This window comes from Mastomys coucha, unplaced genomic scaffold, assembly GCF_008632895.1.
Source record: "Mastomys coucha isolate ucsf_1 unplaced genomic scaffold, UCSF_Mcou_1 pScaffold19, whole genome shotgun sequence".
Lineage (NCBI taxonomy): Eukaryota > Metazoa > Chordata > Mammalia > Rodentia > Muridae > Mastomys > Mastomys coucha.
In genome coordinates, this window is record NW_022196901.1 from 2433479 (window position 1) to 2446922 (window position 13444).

Sequence of the window (13444 nt, forward strand, 5' to 3'; positions counted from 1 at the left end):
CCTCTGCGCCTCTGCCTCTGCCTCTGCCTCTGCCTCTGCCTCTGACTCTGCCTCTGCCTCCCAAGTGCTGGGATTAAAGGCTTGTGCTACCACTGCCTGGCTGCTGAGTTACTTTTAAGTCAAGATATAATCAAACTTAAGATTTCCTTTTTTAAGGTGCAATAAAAAAAAATCTATAAATTAAAAAAATATATTAACCATAAAATGTACACAGATGTCATAGATACACTAAGGATTTGTGTGCTGTGATTTTAATGTTGCTGCTATTTTAATATTTAGGAGTCAAGAAGTATAACATGTTATTAGCCTGGGTGGAATCTGGGCAAAGGGAAGGGCTAAATGTTTGAGGAAACCACAAGGCTAGCTGTCCTCTGTGACAGAAAATCCATGGACATTCAGTGACTCTCTAAGCCAGGAAATCATCTGGATACATTTCGTAGGAAAACAGTGTGGGCCAGAAAAAGTCATCTCTGCCCCATTCCCTTTGTGAGAAACACTGTGCTCAAACCACATTGCATAAGCTCCATATTTTCCTAGTCCACAGACCAGAAGCTTGTTTATTCTCTGCCTTGTATAAACAAAGGTCACCAAGCAGGGAAGCCACACGTTGAGTCCTCTGTAAGGGAACAACTGAGGGAAAGCTTGAAGAACCCAGGGAAGATTTGAACGTTGGGTAGCCTAGAGTACTCAGTGAGGTGACGGGAAGGGAGCACAAGGATTCCTTAAGGCAAAGGTCTCCTTGAGTTTCCTCAGTTAAGTGGGAAGGAAGGAAAAAGCAAAGTAATTAAATCAATCCCCAGGTGAATTGAAAATCTTCAATCACTCACTCCAGTGTTCCCGGTTATTATTAGAATGACTATTTTGCAAATCCCAGTCTAACTATTGAGGAGATAGAAGTGTGTTTCAAAATGGGGATAAAAATCTGCTGTCGAGTTTCCCAAGTGAACTTTAACTCTGTGGTGTACAGGGAAAGCATGACTTCTGGCCATCAGTCACTGAAAAAGCCTATCCAATGGATGAAAGCACTTGCCAGGAACATTCCAGTTGTAACCAGGAACTTGTCCAGCTCTTGGATCATAAATGGCCGTCTGTCTGTTCAAAAGGATGGTGAATATACAGTAAGTTTAAAAACGGTTACAGTTGAAATTATCTTGATTCATTATATAAAGTATAGTTATATGTTAGCATCTTTGCTTTATTAACTTGAATACATTTGCTTACTCATCAGGAGAGTTAGTACATTTTATTAAGAAAAATACAACTGAATTAAATGGAATACCATCTAAAAAATCAAGTAACAATAAAGCCAGCAGTTGCTTCTTTACTCATATCTGTCCTACATAAAGGCAGAATATTGGTCTTTTCAGAATTATATCTCCAGTGACAGAAACATATAGTGCACAACAAATGATAATTATTCTGACAAAGAATAGATGCATTCAAGAAAACATCAAGTATATGAAATATCTATATTTTATTAATATTTAAAACATTTAAAGTCATTTAATTTTATATGCTAACAAAATTATATCAAATTAAATAATAAACATTTTTAAAATGGTGTTACTAATAGAATTTTTTTGCAGTGCTGTGACTTGAATCCAGGGCCTTATGCATGCTAGATAGATGCTTTTCTACTGTGCCACACATCCTGTGATGCACTAGAACCTAACAAGGATGATTGGGTTATCAAGAATGTCTCCTTGGTAGAATAAAATCCTCTCATAAGTTCTGTGCCCAAACAGTTAACAAAGGTAGAGAATGTCCATACAAGAAATTTAAAATGAAGATGGACAACTAAGTTAAATTATAACTAAATACAATCATTTGAGTATGTTTACAAATCTTTTTTTTAAACTTTCCATAAAAGAAGCTTCAGCAATGGTCTTTGCTAAGGCCTCTACTCTTATGAGTGTCATTTTCTATTTTGATCATAGTGAGTACACACAAAAAAATAATGACATAATACACCATAATCTTTTAAAGAATATATAAAGTAGTCTCTTGCCATGCAAGTACTGTGTCCCATGAGTTCTCCTCTCTTAAATGTTTTGTTGTTGTTTGAGAGGAAAGGAATATGAATATCTTATTCTGTCTTGTACTGATATGTTAATAAGGAATGGACATAAACCCCTGATACCAGAAAAGATATAATTTTCTAAACAAAGTAAAGATGCTAAACAAGCAAACTGTAATATATATATGTGTGTGTATATATTACATATATTTAAATATATATATATTTAATATTACACATATTAAATATGTATTAAAAATTCTAAAAAGTTTTGTAAACATGCTCTAACAGTTATATGTATGTATATGTGTGTGTGTATATATATATATTTACATGCAGATAAGCCTATCTGTGTGTATCTATTTATATTTGATTCTACCTATCTTATCTAAGAGTTCTTCTTATAAAAGGCATACAATCAGACAAAGGAAACACCAGGTTATAAAAGAGAGGGAGAAGACAAATTGGTAAGCAACTGTGAACTATTATAACTACTTTTCAAACTCTGCAAAACCCCTTTGGAAAAGGACATTTTATTCTACAGGGAAGGAAAAAATGGGGGGGTCTAAAAAGAAGACAGGAAACCAAATTATTCTACTTAAGCTATGAAAAGAAACTTTTTGTGAACTGCAGTAGGGTGTTGACGAAAGCACAGCTGAGGCCTATGGGATACATGGAGGGGGGGAGCAGCGTAAGGGAGACAGAGGAGTGGGGCAGGCGCTTAAGAACAAAGTATAATAACAAACTTACAAAAATGTCATAGTGAATAATTACGTGTATGCCAACTTAAAGATTCAGAATAAGATGTCAGCAAAGTTGCAGAAGAGTGACTGTAGGAAAAAATGTTTTATGAAATATAAACTTAAATGATTAGAATAAAATTTTTTTTTGGTTTCTTAAGACAGGATCTCTCTATGTAGTTCTGGCTGTCTTGGAACTTGCTCTGTATATCAGGCTAGGCCTCAAAAACACAGAGGTCCTCCTGTGCCTTCCAAGTGCTGGGATCCAAAGCATATGCCACCGTGCTTTGCTACATGTTTTAATATCAAGAAATAATGAAGTTATTTTGAAAATGCAAGGGAGAGGGGTAGTTAAACTCCTAGAAATATAAGGGTATATTAAGAAAGACTTGGTATATTCTAAAAAAATTCTAAAAAATTTTGTAAACATGCTCTAACAGTTATATGTATGTATATATGTGTGTGTATATATTTACATGCAGATAAGCCTATCTATGTGTATCTATTTATATTTGATTCTACCTATCTTATCTAAGAGTTCTTCTTATAAAAGGCATACAATCATTATTAGAAGCAAGCTAATAATGGTGTGAATTTAAGAAATGGGTGTAAAACGAGAATTCCATTCATGTAGCCATTGAAAATTCTCCTTCAAGAAACGTAGATTGGTGGGATAGAATTATATTTTCTACTTTCACTTTAAGTTTTAGTCTTTTGAATAGTTAAAAGTTTTGGACTTAAAAAGTGAGAATTCTGGGATGTAACTAAAGACACAAAATCAAAAATGATAGCTACATAAAGTCAAATGAATGAGAAAGCTTACAGAACTGGGGGTCTCCAGGAAAAGGGGAGAAATGACAGCAAGTATAGGCAATCAAAAAAAATTTTTTTGAGGCACAGTCTCTTTATGTAGTCCAGACTGGACTCCAATTCAGAGATGCCCCTGCCTCTGTCCCTGAATGGTAAGGTTAAAGAAGAACATTACCACTCCTGGCAATCAAATTTTGTATCTTAAATAAGAAGAGAAAGAATCAGATAGAAAAACAGAGGATCCAAAGAACTAAGTTACTGATGACACAGGAAAAATAACCAAATATTATAAAATAATACTTAAAATAGCAGAATAGCAAAACAAAAATAGATTATAAGACCATCACAAGACAAAATGTCCAATCTTCCTGATGGGGAGGTAAGGGTAACGTGTGGTGTCAGTGTGGCAGGAATTATTCAGTCATCTAGTTGAGCTATATGGAGATCAGCAGAGCTACCAACAGCTACTGAAGGATGGCTTCTGCAAAGGACAAGCTAGAGGTGGAAGTGGGACAGGAAAGTAAGGTATTCTATCTTTTCATCTCACAATGTTGTATGTACCTTTTAACGTTTCCTTGCCATCTGAATAAAGTATTTGCTCCTTTTTCCAACAATCTTTTTATTGATTATTTGGGAATTTCACATCCCACTGACTTTCCAGTCCTCCAAGATCTAACTCCCCAGCTTTGAGGTCTCCCATACAAAGAAGAAAGAGGAGGAGGAGGAGGAGGAGGGGCTGGGGAGAAAGAGGAGGAGGAGGAAGAAGAGGAGGAGGAGGGGTAGAAGAGAAGGGGTAGGAAAAAGGGAGGAAGATGGGGAGGAGGGGAGGATGAGGGGGAGGAAGGTTGGAGGAGGAGGAATAGAAGAGGAGGAGAAAAACAAATCCAATTTGTGTTGCCCATATACTCACTGGAGCAAGGTTAAACTCCCAGTGGCCAGCCCTTTTTAAAAAGACCAATTCCTTCCCCACCTGCACCCCAACAGAAGCCATCAGTTATGGAGAGCTACACTTCAGCATCCTTACCACAATTTTTAAGAGTTCTCTTTGATGGATTCCTGTCTAGGCTGTTACTTTTTGTGGGATGGGATGGGGTGAGGGGTTATCACAGAAGCCTTCTATGTCCCTCTTAGACGCTTCCTGTTAACTTAGTATTTTTTTAATGCTATCATCCCTAAGTGAATTCTTAGGAAGAATACAATGACATACTCTTACATGTAAAAGTAATAGGCGAGACAATACCAGAGGAATGCTATTGTTAATATTACAATCAGTATCAGCATCACAATTCCAAACAGGTCAACTGAAATTGAAGAAAAAAGACATATCTTAATGGCACATCAAAAGTTTTCTTATGTTTTTTAACTTTTCTAGTTTCATGCAGTCTTGATTCTTGGCTATACATTCTCAGATCATTGTTCAACATAAGACCACAATAACATGTACAGAACCTTCTAATAAGATGACCATTAGTATAGCAATCACTGCTGTGAAATTCATCTATATTTTGCAAGAGGTAAACAAATCTTTGCATTATTTTTCTCTCTTCACTTTGCCTTCTATTTAATTTTTACTACCTTCTCAACAGACGAGGCAGCAGGTGCCTCAGATTACTAGCGGAGTGTGTAGTTAACATGGGATGGCAACTATTATTGTATGGGTGCCAACTTTTTATTATCAGAAACAGACCACACTTGCTGGGAAAGCAGATTCCTAAGTCTGGTAGACCCCACCCCCTTCAAACTAGATAATTAATTAGCCTAGTATACAGTGAAATGAACAAGGAGGGAAAACATCAAACAGAAGATCAGAGTTTCTGTTTAGACTGAATGCAAAGTTTTTCTTTACAAAGTGCAAATGCAGATGATTTAAACAGATTTATAGAACTTAAAGAAAACATGGCAAATTATATATTTTCACTTCAATTGAGGAAAAAAATACTAGATAACTGGTTGGTAGATGGAATTTTCTCATAAGAGAATTTTCTCTTGGAAAATCACCTGTTTTGGGTTCTCTGGAAATTTCATTAAAAAATATTAGAACATTTTTTCTGCTTTGTTGACTACCCTATAATATGTCCAAATCTGACACTACAAATGGGAAGATTCTTTTTGGTAAATGATATTTGCTGTCTTAAGGAGTTACTATTCTTAGTGATAATTTTCAATATAGACTACAGTCACTGAGGAAATATGTTACAATAACGCTACTGGGCTCACTACATGTGCATTTCAGAACTAGCATGTACACACACAAACACATACATACACACACACACTTGTGCACACATATAAACATATACTCTGTCAGTGTTCCTACAACATTAGAACACAAACCTCCCTTAAGTAGGTTATGAGTGCCAGGCAAGAGACATTTTTACAAATGAATCTAAACTATCAAGTATTACAGCAAGATGTCTACCTGACTCAACGTACATCAACACTACCTGGCACAACCAATGAGCTTAGATCAGAGGGCAACAGTGGACTAGAGCCCTGGACTACAGAATTTTACCAAATTCTCTAGCAGATCTAGTCATTTAAAATCCTTTAAGTGTAACAAAGTTCTACTATTTGCAAGTCCATTGAAATGAAGTCACAGAAATTTAAAGGAGAACTCACCTTTACAATTTGCCCAAAATATAGAATTGAATTTACAGTCAGAATATGGAAAACAGAACTTTTTGCAAACCTTTTCTTCTCGGCACCAAATACACTGTGTGTGAAAAATAAAAATAAAAAGCAGTGACAACATGTAATAACACCTACAACAAGTTTTTTTAACTAGTGTAGTACGTATGCAATAAATACCAGCCATTCTCAACACTGTTTTTGTTATAGGAGAAGCCATTGGTGTTCTCAAACCACAGCAGCAGTGAATAATGGCTGACAAAGGCTCACAAATTCCCCTTAGGAATGTTTACTCTGGGGTGGCCAGCTTACTCTTGAGGTTGCTATCCTCATGGGCTAGTCACTGAGTAGTATGGAGTTCCAAACAGTGAACATCTTTGCTTTTAGTTAAAGGACAATTCTGGCATGTGATATTTTCTCCCAACAGGTAACTGGTCAGGGAAATGTCGATGCAGAGACCTCATCCTTTCCTGGCTCTTATCTCTTGTCTTCTAGGAATCAATTTTTCATGGGATTTTTGCTATACCTCAGTCACACCGATGTCTCCCACACTGAAATTCCTTTCTCTGACGCTACATTGGGAGGACTCAACCCAAAACTTATGTCAGGAGATAGTGTTGAGAATGACTTGGGTAAGATTTAAAATGTCTCTAACATCTTTCTGAAGTCCCTTTTCTGAAGCATCTACTCTGTCTTCCGAGGGAGCCTTTCTATGTGACATAGGGTACTGGTGGAGTTGTCAATCAATCTGACGTCAGTTCCCTACACCTGCTCACTGATGATCAGGAAGCTCAGCTTAAACCCTGTGTCAAGCACAAAGAGGACAGCCACTCTGTGAGGCAAGACTGGAAGAGGTAGACCAGATGTCAAGAGTGGAGCTGCAGAGATTGTTCAACCATCAAGATTGTTACTCGTTCAGAAAGTCTGGATTTCAATTTCCAGTACCAAGTTAGGTGGCTTACAATCAAGCACCTGTAACTCCAGTTCTAGAGGATCTAATTCTCTCTTGTGGGCTCCAAAGGATCCAGGCAAGCGTGTGGTACACACATTTGCAATCAAACACTCAAACACATAAGGTAAAAATAAATCTTGTTTTTGTTTTTGTTTTTTAATGTTAAGACTGATAAACTGGCTGTTGCACGGGGCTTAGCCTGTGATAGGCAGTGTTCTAAGTCTTTCATATGCATTAATTCATTTTGTTCTCATGGAAGTCCTGTAAGCTAGCTGCTATATAGGTGAGGACAGTTAGGCACAGAACAGGCCACTGACTTGCACAATATGATCACACAACTTAGTTAAGATGACAGCTCAGTTCTAAACTAGTAAACCACTATGGGGACTGATTCTAGATACGACTACATCTTTCCTTGTGGCAGAATCCCCAAGCCAGCAAAGGTAATGATTCACCCAATTAAAGAATCACCTTAGGCACTGCCTGAGAACAGGAGGTGTCTCTCAGACCAGCTTTTGTTCCATACTTGCTGAGATCAAAGGTCAAGTTCAAGCTGGTAAAGCAAATCTAAGATTGATGCCACTTAGGACACTGAACCTGTTACCTTAGGCTATGGTTTAAAGACAGGAACTATAAAGGCTCAATGAAAAGGGCCTACAACTAGCCTTAGCTGTTAGTTCTCGGATCCCCTAAGAGTCAAGCTCGTGGAATATGGCAGAGTTTTCAGAGATTGACAGAATAAATGTGAACTAACGTGTTATTCAAGTGCTAAGCTGATTGACAGGACCCAATAGCCATGGCCGTCCACAAGTGAACTCCTAAAGTAATTCACTGCTTCAAATGAGACATACCTTCTTAAGCACCACCTTCTCTCTCTAGAAAATGGAGGTCTTTAGGAAGCCTCACCTGGGTATCCACACATTTGGTGACCAAAGAACTCACGGCTTGACTTGGGAAACTCAGGATGAGAGCACAGCATACACTTGGTGTGTTACAACACCACTCACCACCACCTTCTTCTTTGACCAGGAGTTTCAGCTACTGCTATCTTGATTTTGCTTCTGTGTGGATTAGTGGGTTCTGGGGTGTTGGTTTTACTGATTGTGTAGCTGACTTGATGGAGTATGGAACCTGAAGAGCCACATCCAAACCCAGGATTTGTTTATGTCTCTATGAGGGTCTAGACTTGGGGCTGGGAGCAGAGCTCACAATGATTGTGAGTAAATGCAATTTTTAGTGAGAACTGGAAGCATGATCTTGCCAGGGATGTTTTTTAATAATATGGGGGGAGGGAAAAATGAAATGTGTGTCCCAAGTAGACAGAGCCTAAAATAAGGCAGAGGGAAGCAGGTTTTTCTGTTTTGTTTTTTGTTTTGTTTGTAATGTTTGCTGTCTTGTGTTTCCACTTCTGATAATCTGTACTTGCAGGCATCTTGCATCAATGCTATGTGGCTGTAAAGCTGTCAATCAGTTCTTTGCTCCTCTCTTACAACTAGAGTGACACTCAAGGTAGTTCATCCCTGGCCAATCTATAATGCTGGTCTCAGTGAGAGAAGGGCCTAACCCTGGAGAGACTTGGGGCCCCAGGAAGTGGGGAACCCTAGGGGTGGGGAAGATATCCTCTTGGAGACAGGGGGGAGGAGGAATGGAATGAGGAACTGTGGGAGGGCAGACTGGGAGAGGGTTAATGACTAGACTGTAAAAAAATAAAAGTAATAAAACAAACAAACAAAAAGACCTAAATAGGAACTATTAGAACTTCCTTTGGAGTTATAGACATTGTGAGAGATCTGCTAGCAGGGAGCCTCTCCCTTGCTTGTTTAGAGAATACACACTATTGAGGAAGAAAATGAAGTCAATATCCTGATTGTTGTGGCTGGGACTAAAAGCAAGGAGAAAAACTAGAGTGTGACCTCCTTTGAGATTCAGCTGAGCATGGAGCCATTCACACCCAATTTGGTGAAGGAGTGAATCCCCCCTTTCTATTAAATTACTTTGCATTGAGTTTCTACCACTTACCACAGAAATGATGTGATACCTTAACTCCTGTAGCTATGTCTAAAAAGTCTTCAAAGCACAGAACCTCACATTCATTGCCCAGAGGAACAATATAATATACTGAGCATCCCTAAGTTGGTGAATGTGTCATTTAAGACAAATTACATGGGATTTTCCTTGTAGCTAAGGAGGATGAACCATGTAACTACGAGAACTTTTCAACCTCAACCTCTCAAGGATGTGACAACTGAGAATCCAGCTAAAGGCTTTAGGTGGTGCATAGTGCTCCACAAGAAAACTGGAATCTTCATTTTGAAGTAGAGACCTATTTTTAATAACTTTCTGTAGGTATAGAAATTGGTATTTTATATGAAATGTCATTAAAGTAAAAAATGCAGGAAGGAGAGGTACAGGATGATTAATGAGTTGATAACATTGTATTTAAAAGGGCCTAAGATTATGCTGCCAGACATAGAAAATGAGTGTGAGGAGGCAAGGAACAAAAGAAGTTTTCCAATACAGATGCCAGATGTAGCAGAGATTATACAGATCAACAAAGCATTGTTTCTGCTTCCTGAAAGGCACAGTGTGCACAAATTTACCATTTGTTTATTTCTTAATCTCTTAGGTAGCTATCTCTGAATGGATGAATGTCATAATTTCAGAATGCTCAATATTTAAAATGTGATAGTTAACAAGAGAAAGTACTCACTTTGATTCAGAACGACTAAATAAGATTTTTTTTTCAAACAATATGGGGAATAGGTTTTGAGGAACAAATGCATAGAGGAAGAAAAGTGCAGAAGACACTGCAGAACACTAAGACAAAGATCATGATGGAAAAGTGAAAATCTATCCTGGTAGGTTTTCATAATGCCATTCAGAAAGATGATGTCTTGTGATGGGTCATGATGGGTTGTGACTATCAGACTAAGGAGTTTATATATTTTATTTTATTTTATTTTATGTTAAAACAGAGACTGAATTGGGTTACTAGGAAATCAAAGGTGATTTCATAAAAAAAAAAAAAAACTCACAATTTTAATAATAAGGCATGAGAAGGTACTGAAGGGGCAGGGGTGTGGGTGGGATATAGAGTAGCAATTTCAGAGGCCTAGGATTGCTTCATTTGAAAGAAAAGAATGAACAGATGTTTTATGGAAGGCACAGGAGCCAAAAAAATTTTAAATTAGAGTTCTTGAGGAATGATGCCAGTAATAAATAAGGAAGTTTTAAAAAAAAATTAGCCTCTTTGGGAAGACAAAATGATTAATTTAGATATATTTTAAAGTTTGAGGTGATTAAAATAGATACCAAGAAGGAAATGTCAGTCAAGCAACAGAGAGTATGACTACTTGAGTTCTGATAGATATAATCATTTCTGGTAGAAGCCATGACTGCAGATAAAAGAGCACAAGATGGTCATGCAGCATAAAAATGTTCTTCGCCCTTCCTTCTGGTCCTTTCTGCTGGAGCAGACTCTTGACTGGTCTGCTCCAGTGAAGACATAATATCCTGACCCATCCTAGAGAACCTGCTACACTCAGAGCAGTAGAAGACCTGCTGCACTCAGAGAAGTTGAGGATCTACTCCACTCAAAGGAGTTGAGGATCAACTGCACTATGAGCAGTTGGACAACAGCTTAACTGCTCCACTGAATACCCAACAGTCTGAAGGCCTTCCAGGACATCTACTACAGCCAGGGCAACAGATCAGCAGCTTCTCTTCCACTGTGAAGAGCCCCCAGTTAGAAGGCCCCATGGGTGGTCTGCTACAGCCAAGGCTGCAGGCCTACCAGGAGACCTGAAGCAACCCAGGGACAAAAAAGGAAGATTCCAGATAGTCACCCAGACCAACAAACAACAGGGATATCCAGATGGCAAAAGACGAGTACAAGACCATAAACAACAGAAGTCAATATATATGGGCATCATCAGAACTCAGAGCTCCCACCACAGCAACCCAGAATATACCAACACACCTGAAAATCAGGAACTTGACCTAAAATCCTATCTCATGAAGATATTAGAGTCCTTTAAGGAGGATATCAATAACTCACTAAAAGAAACACAGGAAAACACAGATAAACAGGTGAAGGAATTGAATAATGTGATCCAAAACCTAAAAGTGGAAGTAGAAACAAAGAAAATACAAATGGAGGCAAACCTGGAAATGGAAAACCCAGGAAAGAGGTCAAAAATTAGAGATGTAAGTATCTCCAGCAGACTATAAGAGATAGAAGAGGGAATCTCAGGTGTAGAAGATACAGTAGAAGAGACTGACAATTGCCAAAGAAAATTCAAAACATAAAATCTCCTACCAAAGAGTCCAAGAAATTCAAGACACAATGAAAATACCAAATCTAAGAATAATTGAAATAGAGGAGAAGGAAGAAGAAGAAGATTTCGAGCGCAAAGGACCTGAAAATGTTTTCAAAATCATAGAAGAAAACTTCCTGAAGAAACAATCTGAAGAAAGAGATGGCTATAAAAGTATAAGAAGCTTATAGAACACCAAATAAATGGGACCAGAAAAGAAAATCTTCTTGTCACATACTAATCAAAAGAGTAAATCCACAGAACAAAGAAAGAATATTAAAAAGCTGCAAGGGAAAAGGGCCAAGTAACATACAAAGGTAGACCTATCAGAATTACATCAGACTTCTCAACAAAGACTCTGAAAGCCAGAAAAACCTGATCAGAGGTCATGAAGACTCTAAGAGAACACAAATGCCAGCCCAGGCTATATACCAAGCAAAACTCTCAGTCAACATAGATGGAGAAACCAAAATATTCCAGGGAAAAATCAAATTTAAACAGTATCTATCTACCAATCCACTCCTACAGAAGACCCTAGAAAGAAAACCCCAACACAATGAAGGTACCTGCACCAAAGAAAGGACAAGATATTAAGCATCTCACAACAAAGCCAAAAGGAGAGAACCACAGGCACATAAAGCCACCTACAAAAACAAACATATCTGGAACCAACAGTCATCTGTCTTTAATATCTCTGAATATTAATAGACTCAACTCACCTATAAAAACATATAAGCTGCTGGGCGGTGGTAGTGCACACCTTTAATCCCAGCACTTGGGAGACAGAGGCAGGCGGATTTCTGAGTTCGAGACCAAGCCTGGTCTACAGAGTAAGTTCCAGGACAGCCAGGGTTATACAGAGAAACCCTGTCTCAAAAACACCAAAAAAACAAAAACAAAAACAAACAAACAAACAAAAAACATATAAGCTAACAGACTGGATAAGTAAACAAGATAGAGCATTTTTCTGCATACAAGAAACACACCTCAATTAAATAAGACAGACACTATCTCAGAGTAAAAGGATTCGAAAAGGTCTTCCAAGCAAATGGTCCCACAAAACAAGCAGGAGTTGCCATCCTAATATCCAATACAATAGACTTTCAGCCAAAAGTTATCAAGCATGATGAAGAAGGTCACTTCATATTCATCAAGGGGAAAAACCCACCAAGAGAAAGTTTCAATTCTGAACATCTATGCCCCAAATGCAAGAGCACCCAAATTCATAAAAGAAACTTTACTAAAGCACAAAACACACATTGAACCCCACACAATAATAGTGGGAGACTTTCAACACCCTTTCTCACCAATGGACAGGTCATTGAAGCAGAAACTGAACAGAGACAAAGTGAAACTAAGAGAGGTTATGAACCAAATGGACTTAATAGATATCTACAGAACATTTCACCCTAAAACAAAAGAATACACCTTGTTCTCAGCACCTCATGGTACCTGACCTGCTCCAAAATCGACCATATAATTGGTCACAAAACAACTCTCAACCAGTACAAGGAGATTGAACTAATACCATGCATCCTATGAAATCACCATGGCCTAAGGCTGGTCTTCAAAAACCACAAAAACTACAGAAAGCCCGCATACACTTGGAAACCGAACAACTCTTTACTCGATGATAACTTGGTCAGAGAAGAAATAAAAAAAGAAATTAAAGATTTCCTGGAATTTAATGAAAATATTGACATGTCATGCCCAAACTTATGAGTCATAATGAAAGCAGTGCTAAGAGGAAAGTTCATAGCACAAAGTGCCTTGGTAAAGAAACTGGAGAGATCTTACACTAACAACTTAACAGAACACCTGAGAGTTCTAGAACAAGAAGCAAACACACACAAGAGGAGTAAAAGGCAGGAAATAGTCAAACTCAGGGCCAAAATCATCCAAATAGAATCAAAGAAAACAATACAAAGAATCAACAAAACCAGAAGCTGATTCTTTGAGAGAATCAACAAGATAGATAAAC

At 37.9% G+C, this 13444-nt stretch overlaps 1 protein-coding gene across 1 annotated transcript in view; it reads right to left on the reverse strand.

The window, feature by feature from the left end:
• LOC116097458 overlaps positions 1-13444 on the reverse strand; it is a 63639-nt gene that overhangs the window by 22693 nt on the left and 27502 nt on the right. Inside the window, exons 3-5 of the mRNA XM_031379961.1 lie at positions 6187-6280; positions 4781-4868; positions 1031-1092 (exon numbers count right to left, since the gene is read on the reverse strand). Coding sequence (XP_031235821.1) covers positions 1031-1092; positions 4781-4868; positions 6187-6280 — 244 coding nt within the window. The remainder of the gene's footprint in view (positions 1-1030; positions 1093-4780; positions 4869-6186; positions 6281-13444) is intronic.